The sequence below is a fragment of the Lepisosteus oculatus genome, chromosome 6 (assembly GCF_040954835.1).
Source record: "Lepisosteus oculatus isolate fLepOcu1 chromosome 6, fLepOcu1.hap2, whole genome shotgun sequence".
Taxonomy (NCBI): domain Eukaryota; kingdom Metazoa; phylum Chordata; class Actinopteri; order Semionotiformes; family Lepisosteidae; genus Lepisosteus; species Lepisosteus oculatus.
In genome coordinates this window covers 41,903,733-41,928,105 of record NC_090701.1, presented here as the reverse complement: position 1 = coordinate 41,928,105, position 24,373 = coordinate 41,903,733, and the positions used below count along the sequence as shown (strand labels likewise).

Here is a 24,373-nt window from a genome sequence, read left to right as displayed (position 1 = left end):
TAACACCGCCCAATAAGACACTAGATGTGCACTGATGGGTTGAGTAATTATACAGTGCAGTCCGTAAGTACAGTGACACAATTTTTGTTGTGGCCAAGAAACAACTGAGCAGCCAAATGTCCAATTACCTTCGGTCCCCTGAAATAGGGGAACTACAGTATGTATATAAAGGGCTGTGATTCCTATATGGGTCACCCAATACAGACATAAATACCCTCGAATTAAAGCCAACATTCTGCACTTTAACCCCATAGCCATTGTTTCATTTCAAATCCAGTTGTGCTGGAGTACAGAGTACAGATACCTTGTATATGTTTCTGTAAATACTTGTTAATAAAAAAACACGCTATAATATACCAAACAAAACATCAGAATATCAAAGTGATGTTCGAGAAACCTGAACATTGACTCTAAATCTTTGACTCCTCAAACTAGCCACCCTTTGCCTTAATGCCAGCTTCACAGACACGAGGCTTTCTGTTAACACGATTCACCAGGGATCTCTGGCCAGGTCCTCCCGGCTCTCTGCAGCCGTTCCCAGAGCTGAAGCCCACCCACCCACCCACAAGGCCTATGGGCTCGAGGTCTGGTCATTAGTCTGACTTGTCCTTCACCAGATAGTTCTTGCACGGCTTTGGGGTGTGTTTTGGGCCATTATCTTGGTGAAGCATGAAGGACTGCCCAACTAACCGGAATCCTGATGGAACACCGTGCCTTGGCAGTATGCCATGATAGTCGGTAGGGGTGTAACCCCGGCGTCCTGGCCAGATTTCCCATTGGCCCTTACCCATCATGGCCTCCTAATAATCCCCATCTATGAACTGGCTTCATTACTCTGCTCTCCTCCCCACTGATAGCTGATGTGTGGTGAGCGTTCTGGCGCACTATGGCTGCCGTCGCATCATCCAGGTGGGGCTGCACATTGGTGGTGGTGGAGGGGAGTCCCCATTACCTGTAAAGCGCTTTGAGTGGAGTGTCCAGAAAAGCGCTATATGAGTGTAAGTAATTAGAAGTATTATTAATTATTCATTATAGTCATGCCGGTTGAGATTGCCATGGGTTTGGTAAGGGTCACCAACTCCATCAGCAGCAGAGCAACCCAATCCCATGACCCTGCCCCCTCCACCCCTGACTGCAGGGACCCAACATGCAGGACGCACGCGCCCACCCTCTCTGCATCTCACACATATTTGGTGGTTGGACCCAAATATTGAAATTCTTGACTCGTCGGTCCACGAGACGGACTTCCACTCCTCAGAGGTCCAATTTCAGAGGTGTTTTGGCCCTTCCTCTTACTCTGCACCCTTAGCAATGGTTTCTTTGCGGCAGTTCTTCCTTGTAGGCCGCCTTCACGCAGCCTCCTCTGAACAGTTGATGTTGACACAGCTGTCCTTCTGGCTGCATTGAGCTCAGCTTGCACCTCAGGGTCACCGGTTTCGCGAACCTGTGACTCCAATGAACGTATCCTCTGATTCTGAGGTCACCTTCGGCCTGCCTGACCTTTTTTCGGTCCTCATGAGGGCCAGTGTCTTCATGTCATTTGACACTCTTGGCCACAGCAGTTACTGACACTCGCAAAGGTCTTGCAATATGTCTCAAAGATTGACCTTCATTTCTTAAAGTAATTACAGACTGTCTTTGTTCCTTGCTTAACTGAGCACATTTTGCCATGTCCATTCAGGAATTACAAACTTTTGCCCATGCTCCCGATATGTCTAGTAATCGTGGACCTCCGCTGTTCTCTCTCCCTTTTCGGTGCGGGGCCTGTGTGCAGGTGTGTGGAGATCCGATTCGGGATCTTCTCTAACAGTACGGGAGACGGGCTGTCCCGTGAATATGAGGGTATTGATGCAACTTCGTCACTATGCATGGCGTTTAATTCTTATAGAATATGGGCTATTTTCCCATTTGTACTATACATGAGTGATAGGTGAGCTGTAACGTGGTCTTTTTTTAAGATTGTCTCTCTCTCCTTTCCCGGGGGCTCACTCCGTTGTCATGCGCAACACATTCTTTGCCCAAGAGTGACGTCAGACGGAAGCGGAAATACGAGCTGTTTTCCAGCAGTCAAGATGGCGGCGCCCTGGATAGGAAAGAATTAGAATACTACTGTTTTAGAGATGCACGTGTGTTATAATGTTCTGTCAATAAAATATTTTGTTTGTGTGGATCTGAGAACTGTAGTTGTTTAGTCAGACAAAGTATGGCTCTTTTGGGACACATCGGTAGGAATGTTAGCGTTTTTGTTGGTCGAGTACGGACACGGGTGGCGTGTGTCAAGAACTTCAAGGACTTGTCAATTCAGCCTGGTAAGGTTTTCACGATCGTAATAAAATCGTGTAAATTAAGTCTGGGCTTGCAACCCTTTTATTAACCCCTCTCTCTCAGTGCAGTGTTAATGTCCTGTAGTGTCCAGTCAGTGTGTCTGGACTGTATTAACCCCTCTCTCTCAGTGCAGTGTTAGTGTACTGTAGTGTCCAGTCAGTGTGTCTAGACTGTATTAACCCCTCTCTCTCAGTGCAGTGTTAATGTCCTGTAGTGTCCAGTCAGTGTGTCTGGACTGTATTAACCCCTCTCTCTCAGTGCAGTGTTAATATACTGGAGTGTATTAACCTCTTTTTGTTCTTGTCTCTACAGATGTGCGGTTGTCAAGCATAGCTGCTCCTGCCTCTCCAAGTGCTGTTCTTGACAACGATAACGAGGTCGTTAGTGAGAAGTTCATTAACAGGAATCCCCGCAACCTGGAGCTGCTGGCCCTGGCAGTGAAGGACCGGGGCTGGCGCACCGTGTGGCCCTCCAGACAGCACTGGCACAGGTACGGTCTGAAGGAGGAACAGAAGGGGAACTGCAAGGCTGGTCTTCTATTCTGGGGTTAGAAAGAATCGGCATTTAAGAGTGCATTTGAAACTGCAGTAAAAGTAAAATGTACCCAGAAAATTAAACCCCTAATTTACATCACACAACAAACCCAGATTCCCAGGTAAGTGTAGGTACATAGTTTGCTATTCAGAGGTGAAAAAAGGTCCTGTGACATGATGCGGCCTTATTAAATTATAAATAATAATAATTGCTTACACTTATATAGCGCTTTTCTGGACACTCCACTCACAGGTAGTGGGGACTCCCCACCACCACCGCTGTGCAGCCCCACCTGGATGATGCGACGGCAGCCATAGTGCGCCAGAACGCTCCCCACACATACGCATAAACAAGCAGGCTTGTGAATACATCTCTTGCAATCCAATAGAGTTACTGCTCTTGACTTCGAGACGGTTTTGCTGATACACACTACTTGTTAACTCTGCATGCGGATCACGCTGGAACATTTCTGCTGCACTCGTTGCACCTAACCTGTACTTATTCTCCCTGGCACGTGACGTCACGTTAGTCCTCACGTGACTAGTGAGCAGGAAGGGCCACAACACGTCGCAACTGAACTGAACTGACGTGTGTGACAACATGGCGAATTACGGGACCTTCGCAAAGGTCATGGTTCTGTGCTTCAGTTCAAAATTTGTCTTTTTTCTATCTGCACTGTAAATGAATTTATTTTGTTGCCACGATTGGTAATATCCGGTCTGAGAAACGGGGACGGCCGTTCCCCTTGATAGTACAGCGTCCGGCTGAGAGCTGGGTGTCCTCTGTCTCTCTCTGCCTCTCCCAGAGTGGTCCTCTCCCGCTCCCAGAAGCACGTCACCGCCCAGGTGCTGTCCGGCGACCCCGCCTCGCTCTCCCGCCCCGTCGTCTCAGCCTCCACGCAGGAGTGGGCCGTGAAGAAGCACCTGGGCCCCACCTGCGGCGTCTCGGCCTGCGAGAATATCGGTCGGGTCTTGGCCCAGCGCTGCCTGGAAGCCGGGATCCGGCACGCCACATTCCGAGCCATCCCCTGGGAGTTCCGATCCCAGTCCGTGAGTGCTCCGGGATTGTTGGGGGGGAAACAGTAGGGAGAGTGAAAGAAATCTGCTGCCCCCCCGAAGCGATTTAGACTAAATGGATGGGAAACAGGCAGCAGTGTGCAGGAGCAGGCAGGGCTCTGGACTCCCAGCTGGAATGTAGATGTGTTCAGAGGGGCAGCAGTGTGCAGGAGCAGTCAGGGCTCTGGACTCGCAGCTGGAATGTAGATGTGTTCAGAGGGGCAGCAGTGTGCAGGAGCAGTCAGGGCTCTGGACTCACAGCTGGAATGTAGATGTGTTCAGAGGGGCAGCAGTGTGCAGGAGCAGGCAGGGCTCTGGACTCACAGCTGGAATGTAGATGTGTTCAGAGGGGCAGCAGTGTGCAGGAGCAGTCAGGGCTCTGGACTCACAGCTGGAATGTAGATGTGTTCAGAGGGGCAGCAGTGTGCAGGAGCAGTCAGGGCTCTGGACTCACAGCTGGAGTGTAGATGTGTTCAGAGGGGCAGCAGTGTGCAGGAGCAGTCAGGGCTCTGGACTCACAGCTGGAGTGTAGATGTGTTCAGAGGGGCAGCAGTGTGCAGGAGCAGTCAGGGCTCTGGACTCACAGCTGGAGTGTAGATGTGTTCAGAGGGGCAGCAGTGTGCAGGAGCAGTCAGGGCTCTGGACTCACAGCGGGAATGTAGATGTGTTCAGAGGGGCAGCAGTGTGCAGGAGCAGTCAGGGCTCTGGACTCCCAGCTGGAATGTAGATGTGTTCAGAGGGGCAGCAGTGTGCAGGAGCAGTCAGGGCTCTGGACTCCCAGCTGGAATGTAGATGTGTTCAGAGGGGCAGCAGTGTGCAGGAGCAGTCAGGGCTCTGGACTCGCAGCTGGAATGTAGATGTGTTCAGAGGGGCAGCAGTGTGCAGGAGCAGTCAGGGCTCTGGACTCGCAGCTGGAATGTAGATGTGTTCAGAGGGGCAGCAGTGTGCAGGAGCAGTCAGGGCTCTGGACTCGCAGCTGGAATGTAGATGTGTTCAGAGGGGCAGCAGTGTGCAGGAGCAGTCAGGGCTCTGGACTCACAGCTGGAATGTAGATGTGTTCAGAGGGGCAGCAGTGTGCAGGAGCAGTCAGGGCTCTGGACTCACAGCTGGAATGTAGATGTGTTCAGAGGGGCAGCAGTGTGCAGGAGCAGTCAGGGCTCTGGACTCACAGCTGGAATGTAGATGTGTTCAGAGGGGCAGCAGTGTGCAGGAGCAGTCAGGGCTCTGGACTCACAGCTGGAATGTAGATGTGTTCAGAGGGGCAGCAGTGTGCAGGAGCAGTCAGGGCTCTGGACTCACAGCTGGAGTGTAGATGTGTTCAGAGGGGCAGCAGTGTGCAGGAGCAGTCAGGGCTCTGGACTCACAGCGGGAATGTAGATGTGTTCAGAGGGGCAGCAGTGTGCAGGAGCAGTCAGGGCTCTGGACTCAGCTGGAATGTAGATGTGCTCCACCTGCCCAGGACGAACCTTAGGATGCAGTAGTACTCTCTACCAAACAGGCCCATCTTACTTAATCCATCCACGTTGTGGTGACACTGAGAAAACTTAAGTATCTATAGCTTTTCTACCTACTGTGTCCAGACAGACCAGTTCATTTCACTAAATTCTCCCCTCTCCCTTTATCTCTCTGTTTTTCTCTCAGGTTCAAAAGTTTCGTGATGCCCTGAAAGAAGGGGGCCTGATTCTCAGCGAGCCAAGACGCATCTACAAATGAAGAGACGTGCAGACAGAGCCCCGTCATCTTTCCTCTCCCTTTCTTTGGTGTAGAGAGCACTGTGGACTAAACTCAGTAAACACACTTTTTACATCTGTGAGTTGTGCTCTCCTCTGTGTGCAGTGTGAGTTTAATTTGAAATGTAATTCCCCAGAAAGTTGTGTCAATAATGTAATTGGGGTTGTGTACAGGGACCACTGTGCTTAGTAAATGAGTCAGGTTTGCATATGATACCAAATTAGGAGACTTCTCAGATAATTAAGACAAAACAAACTATATAAAATGGGAAACTGGGTTAAAAGATGGTACTTTAGTCTGAAGGGAGTGTTCTACACTGACAGGCTGAAGGAACTGAGTCTCTTTAGTCTGAAGGGAGTGTCTCACACTGACATGCTGAAGGAACTGAGTCTCTTTAGTCTGAAGGGAGTGTCTCACACTGACATGCTGAAGGAACTGAGTCTCTTTAGTCTGAAGGGAGTGTCCCACACTGACAGGCTGAAGGAACTGAGTCTCTTTAGTCTGAAGGGAGTGTCCTGCCCTGACAGGCTGGAGGAACAGAATCTCTTTAGTGTGAAAGGAGTGCCCTGTGCTGACAGGGTCGAGGAACTGAATCTCTTTAGTCTTGAAGAAGACTACAAGGAGTCTTGATAGAAATATTCAAAATCCTCAAAGTCACTGTCAAAGTCAACCCAGCTAAAAATCAGGTGATAAATACTTACATTTACAAACAAGAAGAGGCCATCCTCTCACTGGTGCTGTTTAAGTCTCTACTATAGTCTGTGACATATTACAAAGAGCAGTTCCTGGATGTTGGCCACTAGATGGCACTGTAGTAGTTTTTAATTGCAGGAATTGTTCTTCTGGAATTTCAGTCATAGTTGTAAAGTCAGAATTAATCCTGATGGATGTGTATTTTGTAGGAATTTTGGCTTTCTAGATGACGAAAGAAAGAAGTGAAACTTTGGGGTCCCAGGTTGGTCAGGCTGTACTGGTGTCCCCAATCTCAGTCAGCCAGCCTCCATCAGGGGTTCCCAACCCTGGAGCTGGGGAGCCCCGAGTCCACTGATTTCTGCTCGAGCTAAATTCTTAATCAAAGGCTTATTTATGGCAGGTTTCCATTTGAGGCCTTCTAAAATGTTCTTTCAGGTGTTAAAAAGCTTGATCCATCCATTTTCTAAACGCTCCTTTTAATGAAGGGTCGCTGGGGAGCCAGATCGTATCCCAGCATGCAAAGGGCACAGAATACACCCTGAACAGGACGCCAGTCCACTGCAGTTAAAAAGCTTAATCTGATACAAGGACACACATTCAGCACCTGTGCAATACCCCCTATACTCAGGACTGAGAACAAAATGGCTCTGTGGTTTCCCAGGGAGACGCCACGGAGTCACAGTTCTTCTTGATTGCTAAGACATCTTGACTGCAACTGTGGCTCACCTCGTCACCCAAAACCCAAATGAGCGAAACACAAACATTTTAGCAAAACAGTACATTGTTTATAATGGCTTCCCTACAAAATCCACACGCCGAGCCCATCCTGGGCCAAACTGTAAAGACATCGCTGGACAACACAATGGAAATCACAAAACACAAAAAACAAATCGCAAAAAATATTTGGACATACAAAACACTGTCATTTGCTCCCAGTTCATGATAGTTACCATCACTTGGGTGACACCCCGTTGTACCTTTCTCGAATTGTTAAATGATTATTCAGTTCATCGTTGCAGGTGGTCATGGAGGAAGAGGGGAACCACGAGCTGCTCGGAGGGTTGAGGTGCCAAGTGAAATACAGGCAACCGCTGTTCACCATGTGATCAATCCCAGTCTTTTAGTGTGTCAGGCTGGCCACAGTGCACAGGCCAGTTTCACTCATTCAGCCCCAAGAACGGGCACGAGGTCATGTTCGACTTCAGTGTACAAGAACAAACATATGGGGTCTCTTCCAGTATCTATGGAGTCAGCCTTCCTGTAGAACGCCAGCGCACACAGAGCAAGAGAGCAGAATTCCAACGGGCTACGGGCTCACATACTGAACTAGATACTTAGGAACTAGTTATTTTAAAGTTTACAACTTAACTCGTCGCAGCAAACTCAGCGATGATATCCCTGAAATCCACCCGCCTTGCGATGCTGTTCTCTAGAGCTGACAGTCTGGTGGACCCTAGATACGTTTTGATCAAGTTCAGTTTGCTAAACGACCGTTCAGCACCGGCGTCCAGTTGAATTGTTAGAAACGCTTGACGTGCTATCACTGTGTTTGGAAACGCGGATTTCATATCTTTGTTGACCCAATACTGCAGTACTTCAGACGGAGCGTTGACTTCACTGGGGAGCAGATGAGACAAACTTTAATTTAGTTGCCAACTCTCCACCATGAATGGCTCCTAAACACAAGGCAAGTTCGTTGCAGGCGTCAGTTCAATCATCTCCGGTATGTTTTATGTCAAACAGAATGCCAAAAAGACGTCCAAATTCGCTCAAGAAAGAAAAACGTCCTTCTGTCTCACTGATGACAGTGTCCAGTAAGCAATTGAAAAAGTTCACTCTTTGCGTTTCTCGGTGCCCGAGTTACATTTCTGGATTGCTTTCATTTGTGCTCACTAGCGAACACAGCTTCGCTAAACGTAAGCTTGTCTGTTGCTCAGTCTTGCAGGGGAACAGGCCTGGTTATCCAATTCTACATCTTCTGGAAAGAACACGCCAGTGACCAATTACAAACCATCCGCACAGCCGTGTTTCCCAATAGATCATCGTGTTTTACTTTAAAATATGCCAGACTAATAAAATCACTTTATTGGCCAAATACAATTTCTTGCATTAGGAATTTGTTTTTTCACATACCCCAGTTGCTCTCCATGAGACACACAGACAGGGAGAGAAGCTGGGGGTCAGAGCGCAGGGTCAGCCATTTATACAGCACCCCTGGAGCAGTTGGGGTTAAGGGCCTTGCTCAGTTGCCCAACAGAGTAGGATTCCTCTGCTGGCTGCGGGATACGAACTGGCAACCTTCCAGCCACAGGCACAGATCCTTAACCACAGAGCCAGCGCATCACCCCAATATTGCTGTTGGATAACACACCACATTCTCTGCCCCTGACGTACAAACTCTCGTTTGTTTATTTTACGGATGGTCTTTTCTAAAAAAAAAAGCTGTCATTTTAATGACGTTAGCAACGGGTCCCCCTTAGATCTGGGCTCCGAGTGCGGCTGCACCCATTGCACCCTCCTGTAGCGCCGGCCCTGTCTGGAGGCCAGAGCAAGGGTTTCACTGCTGAACAGGAGGCTGCAAGTGCTGAAGTAGTGCTTGCAAACAAGGCCATACGTCTGTGGGGAAACGCAGGCAGCTAGTGCTGCAGACTATGCCGTATTTTCAAGCGTCAAAAGTCAGTACTGCTGCAATTGACCTGGTGTTCGTATGACAGCACCTCCGAGTGAAGCAGCTCTACAGGGCTCCCTCTGAAAGAAACAGCGACGGAGTGGAGGAGCTGAGGTGGCATCATGGTCCTGTTTTGCCTTACATAGCGTCACTGTAGACGCTGTACTGTGAATGGTCAAGCATGTTGGAACTTTATAAGATAATGCAGCGAGAGGGATGAATTGGGTGCCACATGTATCTGAGTGTGCATGGAGCTGGGTTCAGTATGACCAAAGGGAGCAACATTATTGGTCACAGGGCAACAGTTAAGCCTGTTAAGAGGCGTGAATATGACTGTGCGCGCAGCTTTCTCAGGAGATGGTGTTCTGGCTCAAATCCCCTCAGCTGGGCCTTACACCCCCCTACGCTTGATCATGTTGCTTGATGTGCTATACGATGTGGTGATATGGGACAATATTGCCTTCCTCCAGTCGTGTGAAGGGAGAGAGAGGTTTGAGGTCCCCCCCCCCCACACCTCCTCCCTCCCTGCTCTCCGGTCCCTAACCCCGTCTGGGAGTTCCCTTCGCCCTGGAGAGGGAAACGTCCGTGTGACCTCATGCCACTACTGGGAGCAGTGAGGGCAGCTGGTCAGGAGCTGTCTGGAATGGATCAGGCAGCACCCTCCCTTGCTGCAGTGCTGGGGAAACCATCCTGCGTGATGTTGATGAAAACACAGCACAACACTGAATAAACAGCAAAATCACTTGTTTTCTTACTATATGCTTTGTGATGGATCTTATTTACGTCTTTAGTTGGAAAATACGGTGCAGTAAGTATTTTGTGCAAGTGTTTTTCATTGGTAAATCAAATCATTCCTCCCCCAGATCTTCCTCTCAAGGCTCAATGATGTGAAAGAGAAGCACATTGGTTTACAGTTAAAGTACTAAAATATTCCCATTTTAATCTGGTCACACTGTCACGGAGCACGTGCAGTAAGAGTGCAGGTAGCGATAGTGTTCAGTGTCATTTTTAAGTGACTGATGCAAAGAGCTATTCATCAGATGGTAAGTTATACGGTTTTGACTGTGTTATTTGCTTTTTTTACAACGTCAATAAATGCTTTAAGTGACTTTTGTGCACTTTGCAGTGGGTGTGTCATTTGGCCAGCACTGTTTCTGTTCTGTGGCTGTTCACTGCTGCGACTGCGTCAGCGCCAGTCACTTTAAAACTCTCTTTAAGCATTATGCTCAAGCAATTACACAAAGAGCAGAAGACAATACAAACTGTTGTGTACGATTAATTGTAAACAGTAGCTCATGTACGTTTGTAACTATAAGGTTAATAAAATTAGTGAGACCCAGTACTGGAGCTGTTTAATAGTGGTGTTAGTGCAATGAAAGTCTTTCTGTTCTGTAGAATAATCTCCCAGTCCTCCATGGAACAGCTCAGCAGTGGTGTCAGTTCTGTAGGCAGGTGGAACTCACTCCCAGTGTCCTGTTTCTTCAGCTCAAGAGAGTGAGATACAGTTATGGCCGCCCTCCTGAGATGTCAATCTCACTCGGCCAAACTATCATCTCTTAGCCTCACTGCTTGAGGATGTTGGTCATTTCCAGAACACCCTGCGGAGAGAAAGAAACACTGGAGCATCAGTCCTGCCTTATCAGATGATCGGATGTCCAGCCCACCTTCTGCCGGCCCCTCCCTGTCAGGACATGAGTGCGTCCAGCCTAGTCTCGCACCTCTGCGGCACATCCTGGGAACACTCCGGTCTTCTCCTTAAACCCTTCTGCTCTCTCGTGATTTCTGGCAGCTCGACGGGGCTCTGGTCATTGTCACGGTCTCTTGAGGTTTGGCCTCCGCTGTTCTTCTCCAGCTGCGTCTTGGTCTTCCAGGTTGCTCTTCTCCTGTGAGCTCAAATCAGGGCTTGCCTGGTGGCGCTGGCTGTTGGTCTCCTCATGGTGTGCCCGGTCCAGCCCCATTTCTGTGTCGATGTGTTCATCTGCACTTAGATTTGCTCTTTGTACTTTTCCACACTAGCAGCAGGCAGCAGCCATATCTCCCTGCAGCTCCCAGCTGGCAGCCCCCTGGAGCTCAGCAGTAGGGAGCCTGGTCAGTACCTGGAGGGGAGACTCCTGGGAAAAACTAAGGTTGCTACTGGAAGAGGTGTTAGTGGGGCCAGCAGGGGGCGCTCACCCTGTGGTCCATGTGGGTCCTAATGCCCCAGTATGGTGACTGGGACACTATACTGTAAACAGGCGCCGTCTTTCGGATGAGACGTAAAACCGAAGTCCTGACTCTCTGTGGTCATTAAAAATCCCAGGGCATTTCTCGAAAAGAGTAGGGGTGTTACCCTGAGGTCCTGGTCAAATTTCCCCCTGGCCCTTACCAATCATGGCCTCCTAATAATCCCCATCTATAAACTGGTTTCATTACTCTGTTCTCCTCCTGATGTGTGGCGAGCGTTCTGGCGCACTATGGCTGCCGTTGCATCATCCAGGTGGGGCTGCACATTGGTGGTGGTGGAGGTTAGACCCCATTACCTGTAAAACGCTTTGAGTGGAGTGTCCAGAAAAGCGCTATATAAGTGTAAGCAATTATTAACAACACCCGAAGAAGGCTCCACAGCCAAAACGTTGTGCTTCTTTTCTTCTCTTTTCAGCCTGGAATCAACCCTTACTTGTTCCTTTGCAGCCTGCGCCTGCGGACACAGCTCCCTACAGTACCTGCACTACTTTATTTCCTATGATTGGCCTGCTTGTAAAGGGTGCTGCTCAGGCATTTGTTTATGGAGGTTTGCAGTTTATTGCTCGAGTTTAGTGGGCTCCACGCCTTACAATGAAAGGGATTTGACACCGGAGTTAACTATTCGTGTTTTGGCCTTTGTTGATATCTGTCTGAAGTGTCATATTTGTCGTAGCATTTGAAGAGCTCGTTCTGGCCTGTTCTGTTGCGATACGTTCTGATACGTGAAGGCGTCCGATTCCTCTGGGTGTTCCTCTTCTAGGCCTGGATTAACACTCGCGACTTTGTTCTGGATTCGTCCATGTGCAGTCCTGTAGCAGCTGCATCAGTCGACAGTGTTTCAGTTTTGGGGCCGTGTCTGTGTCTTTGTGTGAGATGTGTCCTTGGCAAAGTCCTGGCCTGTAACTGGGACAGGGGTGTTTGAGCCAGCCGGGGTTTTCCTCATGATCCAATCCGCTGCCAGGAGGAGGAGGTGCGCGGACAGCGGGCAGCCCTGTCCGACTCCTGTTTTCACTGGAAGCTGTCGGTGAGGAGTCCCCCGTCCACTGCTCTGCAGGATGACTTCTCAATGATGATTATGAACGTTTCCGGGATTCTATCACAGACCGTGAGTTTCCACAGAGTTTTTGTGCTCGAGGAAGTCCCCGGATATGAGATGCAAGGCTGCATTGCACTCTGTGGTGTGTTGGACGATGATGAAACCCGCTTGCCGGTCTCTCGGTTCTTCGTCCCGAGCTTTTAACAGCCTCTCTAGGCTGATCCCGCTCGAGACAAAACCACGATTGCCCTGTAGCTTCAGGGAGTTTTACCCACTGGCCTACTGCCCGCTGTCTGGGGGCTTCCTGCTGCTTCCCACCTGCCCCAGGAGCTGGCGGAGACGGTGTGTGACAGGGCGGTGGGGGAGGCCAGCAGGGACCAAACATAATCCAAAAGAGGAGAGGGAAAAAAAAATCAACAAAAAGCAATAAGTGTACCGCTGTGCCCCTACTGAGCGGGGTCCAGCCTGGTGAGCAGGGCGCGTAAGGCGAGAACAAAACAAGTGTGAAAAAGGTGTGTGTGTGCCTGCCCTGGTGAAAATGGGTCCAGGCAAAAAGAAAAAGAACGCCTTATGCGGGTTCAACCCCCTCTGGGACTGGCAGTGTCAATTCTCCCTCCTGGGGGTGTCCCTGCTCGTCCTGTCGCGGGGTGTCCAGTGTGCCTTCATAGGACCCACCCACACAGCTTGGACTACCACATGGACACGCCCCCCGGTGCCACACAGGTCTACTGCTTTGCTGGGCTCTGGGGGAACTCCATCAGGTCCAGGAGTGTTGCTCTTCTTCACTTTGACTCTTTGCCAGCGTGGATGTGGGGTTTCGTTGCTCTGGTGCGACCAGAGAGTTGCTGGGGCTCTGTTTAGCTTGCTTTCTTGAGTAATCCACCCGAGATCCAGTCCTCGTGCTGGCCTGTTCTCCTGCCGCAGGGGTCTTCACACGCCTCCTTCCAACCTTTCTTCATTCTTCGCCCTCTCTGCTGCCGGGTTTGATCTTCCTCATCCTCAGGGCTGACGAGAGGCTGGGGTCTGTGTGGGAGGGTGCTTTGGAAATACTCTCTTAGGGTTTTGTCCTGGAGAAGGCCAATTTGAAACCATCAGCTGATTTTCCTATCGCCCATCACAACTTTCTTCAGCCTGAGACTGAGTTTTGAAACCAGGAGCTGGCGGTCTGGAGCTTCGTCTGCTGCCCTTTTCAACCTGACATCTACTCGGGATCTACTGAACTGTTCACTGACCCAGATGAGCTCTGTCTGGGTTTCTGGGAAGACAGAACCTCTTATAACAAGGCTGTTAAATTTCACAAATAACACAGAGTCACTCCCTGTTTTCGTTCCCAGTCACTGTTATCCTCTCTGATCCTGGCACTGAAATCACCTGTGAGGAGGGTGATGTCTTTCTGTCTCTGTTTGGTGATTCCTTCCTGTAGGACTTCAGAGATGTCATCTTTGGTTTCTTTTCTATTGGGGAATAGCACTGGGTGACTGAGATATTTTGGGGTTCAGTGAAATATCCTGCAATGATGATCGGGGAGTTCTGGAGTCCATTAGGGACTTGTCTGCTTCTTTCAAAAACATTATGTCAGTTCCCTCTGTGTGAACGTTTGCGACCTGAATCTCTCTCCACTTGACAGACATCTGTCCCCTGCTTGAGTCTGTGTCACTGAGCCCTATAAGCGTAAGATGGTATCTCTTCATTGGGATTTTGTGAATCTTTACCTGCTTCATACATGCTGTGGATGTTCAAAGTGCTAACTTTTGTATCGTGCTCAGTTATTAAAAGGCAGGTCATTAATCCCCTGGTTATGGAGCAATAACTCTCTTCACAGAACTGGGCTTCCTAATCCAACTGAAAAAACTCAGTAGCCCTGAAAAGACACTAGACTTTCATTCAGTCTCGGGGTGCCACACTGGCCACAGAATCCTACGTCCAAGTCTGCCCAGTCAGTAGAGTCAGTAGAGTAACAGCATGTCTGTCCACAGCTGTCAGACCTGGTGCGGTCTGGTAGACCGAGGGGACGTTACTAGGGCAACAGCTCTGCGCTACTCGCCATGGTGATCACAGACCTCACCACTGGCGGGTAACTGATTATCAAGCTCCGTGGAATCATGGCCCTTCTGGTCCACCCGAGAATCCCGAGGATCTAGAAAACAAGCAGGACACCCACTGCAAAATGAATTCTCGCTCTGTGAATCCACTGCTTGCGTGTCTTTCTGTGGTGGGGCTGTAGAGGGTACAGCAGAGAGAAGATCTGGTAGGAGCTGAGATATCACAGATAATCACACAAAAATAGGACAGGAGGCACAGAGAGAGAGGTGGTAACACTACAGTACATTAACACTGCACTGAGAGAGAGGGGTTAATACAGTCCAGACACACTGACTGGACACTACAGGACATTAACACTGCACTGAGAGAGAGGGGTTAATACAGTCCAGACACACTGACTGGACACTACAGGACATTAACACTGCACTGAGAGAGAGGGGTTAATACAGTACAGACACACTGACTGGACACTACAGGACATTAACACTGCACTGAGAGAGAGGGGTTAATACAGTACAGACACACTGACTGGACACTCCAGTACATTAACACTGCACTGAGAGAGAGGGGTTAACACAGTCCAGACACACTGACTGGATACTCCAGTACATTATGAGACTGCAGTGTTGAACACAGGTCTGCAGTGATGACCACTGACCTCTCTCAGTCAGGTGAACGGTGTATGATGATCCTTGTCCTTTTTTGTCTTCCACGGTATATTCCCCGTAGCCCTTGCTGCTCGAAGGCGAGACCGCAAACTCTCCCGTCTCGTGGCTCCAGGTCACCTTGGTCTCCACCCCCCGCAGGTGGACAGTGATGCTCTTCCCCTCCGACACCTCAATGAGGGGGCCGTAAGAAGCCCGCGACAAGGTCCCCTCCCGCAGTACGGAGATCGGGAAAGAGTACGACCCTCCGACGGGCAGTTCCACCGTTTCTGTGGGAAGCGGGATCAAAGGCAGGAATGAACATTTCCCGTGTGAGCAGTGTGGAGACGGTGCAGACAGCAGTGAGGTGGTGGCGCTAGCAGGAGGGATCGGGACTGGACCCCGTCTCCGATGGGCGATACTGGCAGCCTAATGTTCTAGACTGCAAGCAGAGACCCCTGGTCTCACCCAGACCGACCTGTTACTACAGCCTGTCACAAAGCGAAGGAGCATCTCCGGTCTTACCTCCTGTCCCTGCGGCCTGTTTTCTGGACGGACTGGGATCTGAAAGGCAACAGTGAGAGAGCGGTTCTGAGTTCATTGGCAGTCCTGCTGCAGTCCAGCCCCAGCCTCAGCCCCAGCCCACCCTCCTCGCAATTCCCCTCTAGACACCTGCAGACTGGTTTTCTCTGTACTCTCTCTGGAAGACACCTTCCTCCCTCAGCACAGCTCCTCAGAGCTTCTGTGCCTTTCAAGCACCTCGTCTATTTATCTTCCTGGCTCTTCACTCCCAGCAAGATGGCTCTGGGAGTGGATTCGGGGCCCTGCTGGGGCGGGGAGGTTCTCCCGACACAGGGAGCGAGCCCAGCGTTTCACCTGGTAAGTCGTGGCAATTCCGTTCCAGGCTTTTCCGAATTTTCACCGCGGGAGGTTGTGGAGGAGCTCCTTTGGTTCACAAACCGAGGAACGGGTCTTGGCAATGTGGCCTGGTCTAAAGGGATCGTGGGAAATGGGGGGGACCGGAATCGCACTTACCGCGCACTTTCAGATTCAGCCTCACCATCTTCCTCTTTTGATCCTTCACCTTGAAAATCCCAGCGTCCTCTGCTTGCATGTCTGCAATCCGAAACACCCCGCACATCCCGTCCCAGGACACCCTGTCTTTGAACCCGGACACTGTGGTGCAGTTCGCCTGGGTCACCCGCGCGATCACCCGGTGCTTCGGGTGCGCCAGCGATCCCTCCTCCATCACGGAGAAGGGGAAAGTGAACGTGTCTCCGCGGGTCACGGTCACATCCACTGGAAAGACACGACACGGGGGCTGGGGTTAGCGACCTGGAGAACCGCCACGTCAGGCTCTGCTGTGTTATCGTACGGCAACTCGAGATAATGAGTCAGGAAAGGCGCTGCGTACAATAACGATCGTGACTCAACTCAAATACACATCCATACCAAACCAGACACTGATGTGGCCGTCTCTATTCTATCTAATTGCATCTCTGACATAAAAACTTGGATGACTCAAAACTTCCTTCATCTTAACTGTGACAAGACTGAAGTCATGCTTATTGGTACCCCCCATCAACTTCGTAAAGCCAGTCCTGTAACCCTGTCTGTAGATGGCTCTGTACTTGAGCTTCAGTCTAAATTGACAAATCTTGGGGTTCTATTCGATTCTGGCTTAACACTTGATCTGCATGTGCAGCATATTGTCATAACATCTTTTTTTCACCTCAGAAATAATCGCTAGACTACGCCCTATGTTATCACTAACTGTGGCTGAAAAGCTGATCAACACATTTGTGTTCTCTCAAATTGACTACTGTAATGCTCTACTCACTGGGGTATCTAAATCTACTCTGAACAAACTGCAGTATGTCCAAAATTCAGCTGCCAGAATCCTGACCAGGTCTAGTGCAAGTGTTCACATTACTCCTGTCCTGGAGTCCTTGCACTGGCTTACTGTCAAATTTCTTGTGGACTTTAAAATCCTCATGCTCACCTATGAGGCTCTGCATGGCTTGGCACCTCCGTACCTGTCTGAACTATTATCGCCCTACTCCCCACCTCACAACCTCCGCTCTTCAAATTCTGCCCTCCTTACTGTCCCCCAAGCCCGTCTACATTGTATGGGCGACAGGGCCTTCTCCTGCTATGCCCCCAAGCTCTGGAACTCTTTGCCCTAGAAAATCAGAGTCACCTTCTCTAAACTCCTTCAAATCCAGACTCAAAACCCTCTTCTTCAGAAAAGCCTTTACTTAACTGGTTCCATTCTTTACCCCTCTGCTTCTACTTTTCTTAGTACCACCATCCACGGTCTCCTCTGTATATTGTAATTTTGTTTTATCTTGTGTATTCTTTTTATTTATTGTTGTTGTCATTCTGTAAAGTGCTTTGAGAACCCAACTTTAAAGGCACTATATAAAATAGTTTATTATTATATTATTATTATAAACTCAAGGGCTGTGAATGACAGCTGGTCACTCCAGGGTCCGTCAAAGGCGGTCACTCCTGGGCCCGTCGACAGCAACACTGAGAAGTAAGGACCTGCAAGTGAGACCCTGGTCTGCTCACGGTTCAAGTGGAGAAAGATCTGAATGCAACGAATGTCCCGCAGACACCACGGAGCACAGAAACTGCTCTGCTATATCATGTGATTACCACACTACATCCAAGATAAAATCAAAAGACAAACAAACATCTGATTTGGACGGAAGTAGATCTGAGTGTCATGAGCAGAGCGGTGCAGCCCAAGTCCTTGCTGGAGAATAACCTGGCCGAGATGCAACACGCGAGTTGTAACCAGTGAAGGTCCCAGCACAGACCCCTGAGGAACACCCTTGGCAAGAGGCACATTACATTCAACCAGCCAGAGATTCCAGGCTGGCTCGGGGTAGTCACACAGGAGTCAAGCCAACGTAAGGAAGTAGCACTGACCCCTGAGTAATGTTCTGTGGAGTCCAGCAGGACACCACTGCTATTGACAGGAGCAATCAGCACTCTCCTCCAGAAGGAGTACTTGACCTGGACTCAGAAGCCATCAGCAAACCATGAACAAATATAACTGCAAAGGCACAGAGAGGCTGAAGTAGATACAGAAAAGAATGACAGACAGACAGATTAACAGTAAAAGCACAAAGACACATCAAGAGACGGGCTGTCGATTTGAATGAAACTTGCCAGGTCGTCGCTTCATTCTGCGGTACCAGATTATGAACGCCAGGGCTGCAACCAACAGGACCATGACCACGGACATTCCCAAAATCAGCCCCAGTGGTTTAGTAGGAGGACCTGTGAAACAGGAACAGGTTATGCAGCCCTGACTGACTGCAGAGAAATGCACAGTCACACGGTGTAGGATATCTTGGGACAAACTGCCCAGTCATTGTGCTGAAGCCCATAACCTCACTTCTCTCGAGACACAGCTGGATGAGATCCTCCAGTGAGGACAAGAGACTGATCTTTACACAAAGGGTGGCGGGAGTGTGAAACAAGGTGCCAACCAAATTGTTGAAGGAAATACCCTGACTTCCTTCAAGAAACAGCTGGATCAACTACCAGATGAGTTACATGGGCTAAACAGCCTCTCATTAATGACCTGTGTTCAATTTTGTGTTAATTCCGAAGACTTCCGTAGGGTTATCTTTGTCGCTCTCTTTGAGTATTTTGAATATTTGGATCAGATTCCCCCCATAGTCTTCCCTGTTCAGCAGGGAGACACTTAGTCTACTTAAGCCATTATCAAACTGATTTAGCACCCCTCCAGGACTGGACACACTGCTGTAGACACAGCGCCCCCTCCAGGACTGGACACCCTGCTGTAGACACAGCGCCCCCTCCAGGACTGGACACCCTGCTGTAGACACAGCGCCCCCTACAGGACTGGGACTGGACACCCTGCTGTAGACACAGCGCCCCCTCCAGGACCAGGACTGGACACCCTGCTGTAGACACAGCGCCCCCTCCAGGACCAGGACTGGACACCCTGCTGTAGACACAGCGCCCCCTCCAGGACCGGGACTGGACACCCTGCTGTAGACACAGCGCCCCCTCCAGGACTGAACACCCTGCTGTAGACACAGCGCCCCCTCCAGGACCAGGACTGGACAGTCCTGTTCTAGAGCCTAGAAATGTACTCACTGGACACCGTCAGATGAAACTTGACCGCTCCTCCGTCCTTAATGTCCACTGTATAAACCCCAGCGTCCTGCTTGTTGAGGTTGGTGACCTGGAAGAATCCGGTCTGGCTGTCCCAGCTGAGCCTCTGCCTGAATCGCTCCTCGTAGTCCAGCTCGCTGCGGCCGCCAGAGACCTCAGCGACGAGCCCCAGCCCCCCGTACCTCAGAGAGCCCTCCTGCAGCACGGGGACTGAGAAGGACACCGCCTGTCCCTCCTGGCCTTCCAGCTGCTGGGTCACTGGGAGAGAGAGACCCGGACAGCACTCAGCGCCTGCTGCGAGCCAGCTGGGACAGTCCGGAACGGGCCAGCACTGAGTAGAATGGGCCAGAGCAGGCACTAGCAGGCCAGAACGGGTCAGAACGGACTAGAACAGACCAGAACTGGCCAGCACTGAGCAGAATGGGCCAGAACAGCCCCAGCAGACCAGAGCGGGCCAGAACGGACTAGAACAGGCCAGAACGGACCGGCACATCTCAGTGTTTGATTTGTGTGTCCCAACACCTTGTCGAGTCCCGTGGCACCTTACCAAGACTCACAGAACTAAATCAATTCCCCGATAATAAACCCCCTCCCGTCTACTGTTTTAACTGGGTGATTCAGGTGTGCTTTTCCATCCTGTACATTAAGACACGGAGCTGAGACGATAAACAAGCTGTCCTGAGCTCGTATCCCCATCCAGTGACTCTGACATTCCCCAAACCACTCTGCCTTCCCTGACTGAGTACAGGAATCGGGTTTGTCCCCAATTCCTAAGGACAAATCACGACAGAGTCTTTACAGTCTGTCTGCAAGTCAATCTGGCACATTTTCCCCAACTCGCCTTCACTATAAAGCGAGTCTCTTGGGGCATGTGGGTGTAGGGACACAAGCGGACACAAGGACCCACACAGACCGCAGGGTGAGCGCCCCCTGCTGGCCCCACTAACACCTTTTCCAGCAGCAGCCTTAGGTTTCCCAGGAGTCTCCCCTCCAGGTACTGACCAGGCTCCCTCCTGCTGGGCTCCAGTGGGTTGTGAAAATGGCTGCTGGCCATATCAGGTGTCTGTCTCTCTTCCTCAGCATGTACAGCACTTAACCTCACTCATCACAAGCCCTACATGTGCACGTCTCAGATCCTCCAGTCAGGACAGGAGACACCTCTTTACACAAAGAGTAGTGGGAGAGGGGAACAAGCTGGAACGTGTGAGCATCACAGGCTCTTGTCATCAGCAGTAGGACCGTGGAGCGGCTTACCGGCGCAGTACTCGTCAGACTCCATCGTCCTTCGCTCAGTGCTGACCGGGTTCGAGGACACGCAGTAGTAGGTGTGCATGAGCTCCCTGATGTCCAGAGGCAGGGTCAGGGGAGCGTCGAGGTCAGGGGAGCTGGTGTTCAACAGTGTCTCCCCCTCTCTCTGCCAGGACAGGGTCACCTCCTTCCCGTTCTGCACAGAGCACTGGACGGTGCAGGGCCTGTCGGGCAGGTTGCCCTTGTCTGTGACTCTCACGCGCGGCTGAGACACACGTCCTGCACAGAGAGAGGAGAGAGCCGAGAGAGGCTTTACTGTCCCCACAGGGTCTTCTGGGGTGGAATAGCTTCCCACAAGACTCGTGACTGATGGACAGGGGGCAGGATCGTGACAGATCAGCACCAGTGACATTCTGACACAGTCTGACCGTGCTCCCAAATACTGTATATCCTTACTGCTCCGACTCCGACCAGCAGATCAGGGCGAAAGATAAAGCAGATTCAATCAAAAGACTGATAAAACAACACCAACAATGAATTAATCAACCTTTAAATGTTGTTAAAAAGAAGACATGGACTGTCCACTGTCAGGTTACACACTGTGGACACGCTGTGGACACACCGACTGTCCTCTCTCAGGTCACACACTGGGGACACACCGACTGTCCGCTGTCAGGTCACACACTGTGGACAGACCGACTGTCCGCTGTCAGGTCACACACTGTGGACAGACCGACTGTCCGCTGTCAGGTCACACACTGGGGACACACCGACTGTCCGCTGTCAGGTCACACACTGTGGACAGACCGACTGTCCGCTGTCAGGCCACACACTGTGGACAGACCGACTGTCCGCTGTCAGGCCACACACTGGGGACAGACCGACTGTCCGCTGTCAGGTCACACACTGGGGACAGACCGACTGTCCGCTGTCAGGTCACACACTGGGGACAGACCGACTGTCCGCTGTCAGGTCACACACTGTGGACAGACCGACTGTCCGCTGTCAGGTCACACACTGGGGACACACCGACTGTCCGCTGTCAGGTCACACACTGGGGACACACCGACTGTCCGCTGTCAGGTCACACACTGGGGACACACCGACTGTCCGCTGTCAGGTCACACACTGTGGACAGACCGACTGTCCGCTGTCAGGTCACACACTGGGGACAGACCGACTGTCCGCTGCCAGGCCACATACTGGGGACACACCGACTGTCCGCTGCCAGGCCACATACTGGGGACACACCGACTGTCCGCTGTCAGGTCACACACTGGGGACACACCGACTGTCCGCTGCCAGGTCACACACTGGGGACACACCGACTGTCCGCTGCCAGGCCACATACTGGGGACACACCGACTGTCCGCTGTCAGGTCACACACTGTGGACACACCGACTGTCCGCTGTCAGGTCACACACTGGGGACACACCGACTGTCCGCTGTCAGGCCACACACTGGGGACACACCGACTGTCCGCTGTCAGGCCACACACTGGGGACACACTGGACACACTTACTGTACACGTGCAGGTTGAACACGGTGACGCTCTTCTGCTCCATCTTGTTGTCCACCGTGTACACCCCCGTGTCCTGCGTGTTCAGCTGCTCGATCTGGAAGAAGCCGGTGTGCGAGTCCCAGGTGACTCTCCCTCTGAGCCGCTCCACGTAGTCGGTCCTGAGCTTCCCGTCGAACACAGCCGCGATGGTGCCGTCTGCGCCGTACTTCAGCGAGCCCTCCTCCAGCACCGGCGCGTCGAAGACCACCGAGCCCCCCACCGCGGCCTGGCGCTGCCGGGGTTCGGACTGGGCGACGGCTGAAGGGTCAGTGTGCATGTGAGATCACAGGGTTACGAGCTGCATGAGGTCCTCCAGGCAGGACAGCAGACATTACACAAAGGGTGGTGGGAGTCTGTCACAAGCGGTCCAGCCATGATGTTGATGTTTTTACCCTGACTTCTTTCTAGAAACAGCTGGGTGCAATCCTCCAGTCAGGACGGGAGGCACTTCTTTACACAAAGAGTGGTGGGAGTGGGGTATCTTTACACAGAGTGGTGGGAGTGGGGTACCGGCTGCCCAGCCACGTTGTTGAAGCTGATTCCCTGCAGCTTCTTTCTTTCAGGAAGTCAGAGGAGGGTGTACAGGAGGCACTTTCATACACAAAGAGTAGTGGGAGTGTGGAACGAGAAGCTTCGTTCTTTCAGGAAGTCACAGAGGGTGTACAGGAGGCACTTCCATACACAAAGAGTAGTGGGAGTGTGGAACGAGAAGCCCAGCCATGTTGTTGAAGCTGATACCCTGACTTCTGTCAATAAACAGCTGTAAGAGAGCCTAGGATTAATTTACTACCAAACTGACTACATGGGCCCAGTGGCCTCCTCTCCTATGTGAGCTCTGTTGTGTTTTTATTGAAGGTGACTGTCATTCCTCTTTAACGTAGTTAAGACATTGTAATATTAAGGGTTTTAATGGCCAGAAGATAAGCGTGTAGGTTTTTAAGACACGTGGAAAACCGACTGTCAACTATCAGTGAAATTCAGGTTTTTTCGTCATATCTGAAAACAAACATTTGCAATTTTGCTTTTAAGACGCAGGCGTGATTTAGTTTCACTTTTAAAGCGGCCCGTATCGCCTTCATCCCTCTGCCGCGTTTCAAGAGAAAGGTTTGGTCGCGTCTCCGTTTTGAAGAAACAGTCCAATCGTTTTATCCCCCACCCATTCTTCAGTAATCCTGAATTCCCCGAAACTGCAGGAATCCCGCACATCCTGCCGGCGGGACAGGCTGTGGCGTAAAAGCGTGAAGCGAGTTCAGTCAACTTCTCTGTACTCTATATCGCTTCCCTTCTGTATATCACTGCAGCGCTACAGATGACTGCACGGTAACAGGGGTCCGTGTTTGATTCGACACCTCAGGGTTCACACTTCATACAGTAGTTCATGTCTGAAAACGCGTTAGAAAACTCCCCTCTGTGCAGAGGGAGGCCGGGGAGAAGAGACATCGAGCCCACAGTCGCCCAGGAATCACTTTCGATATGTCAGGCGGCGCCAGCGGACGCGGAAGAACGGTTTAAAACGTGAGAGGCAAAACAAAAGGGTTTTTCTCGGTCTGACCGACGCGGGGCCGGCGGCTCTTACCGGAGAGGACGCCCAGAAGCGCCCAGAGCACAGCCCAGTCCATCGCGGTCGCTATTCCCCGACCCGAGCCTTGCTTCTCACTCCGCCGTATCGAAAATCAGGACTTCCTCACTCCCGCCCACATCTGCCTGCCGCGACACGAGATTTCATCCGCAGCAAGGGTTCAAGAAAAGGCAGTAACTTGCTGTGGACCTTTCTTCCGCTTTTTAACATACTATTAAAATCTTTGTTTATGTAGCGGAGCTAGTTCGGATACTTTGACGTCAGCCCCCCCCCCTGCGCATAGCGGGGACCTCAGCTGGGGGGGGTCTCCTTTAGCTCACTCGGCTGGCTCCCTGTTGCGTTACGCCGGGGACCCGGGTTCGCGCCCCCAGGTGCTGGGGGATGAAACGTGGTGGTGGAGTACACAGTATGTTCTCCTTCCGCCTTATTGCTGGTGCAGATTATGCGTGCGCGTGTAAACACACATATGAGATATTGCGACATTTGTCTTCTTCAGGTTCACAGGGCAGGCAAAAGGGGAACTCAGTTCATTCTGTGCTGTCATGGTGTTCAGGATATTCTGGATGTCGACAAAAAGAAAAAGGCCAACGGCCTAATTTTGCCGATCAGGCCCGTTTCAATTTATATGGGGTGACATCACCAGTTGGTGATTGGCTGAGACGCCATCAGGTGCTACCCACCTGTTACCCACCCTACGGATCACTTACGTGGGCGCTGGATAGTGACCTTTGACCTGTGTTTTCTGGGAATGAGCCAGCCTGGAGCCTGGCTGGAGCTCATCCTCACTGTATGTCATGATATCGTTCATCTTCATTTGGGGCCCCCTTGGCCACATTCCGTATAACTCTTTTCACCCCATATCTGAATTGCTGGA

At 51.1% G+C, this 24,373-nt stretch overlaps 2 protein-coding genes across 3 annotated transcripts; one reads left to right on the top strand and one right to left on the bottom strand.

The window, feature by feature from the left end:
• The first annotated feature begins 2,039 nt into the window (after positions 1–2,039).
• mrpl18 (mitochondrial ribosomal protein L18) lies at positions 2,040–5,720 on the top strand. Its single transcript, XM_006634151.3, has 4 exons — positions 2,040–2,309; positions 2,638–2,815; positions 3,665–3,908; positions 5,556–5,720. The coding sequence occupies exons 1-4, from the start codon at positions 2,204–2,206 to the stop codon at positions 5,625–5,627; spliced, it is 600 nt and encodes a 199-aa protein (XP_006634214.2). The 5' UTR covers positions 2,040–2,203; the 3' UTR covers positions 5,628–5,720.
• A 1,381-nt stretch (positions 5,721–7,101) lies between these two features.
• On the bottom strand, positions 7,102–23,916 carry LOC107078207 (uncharacterized). 2 transcript variants are annotated; one of them, XM_069191331.1, is made up of 10 exons: positions 23,497–23,916; positions 21,882–22,178; positions 20,365–20,637; positions 19,093–19,368; positions 18,133–18,243; positions 15,988–16,251; positions 15,478–15,516; positions 14,967–15,242; positions 14,326–14,402; positions 7,102–10,604 (listed from the first exon to the last, which is right to left on the bottom strand). In XM_069191331.1, the coding sequence occupies exons 1-10, from the start codon at positions 23,537–23,539 to the stop codon at positions 10,569–10,571; spliced, it is 1,692 nt and encodes a 563-aa protein (XP_069047432.1). In that variant the 5' UTR covers positions 23,540–23,916; the 3' UTR covers positions 7,102–10,568. The 2 variants fall into 2 exon arrangements, with proteins under 2 accessions (XP_069047432.1, XP_069047431.1); XM_069191330.1 differs by having other exon boundaries at positions 14,331–14,402.
• Positions 23,917–24,373: the final 457 nt, after the last annotated feature.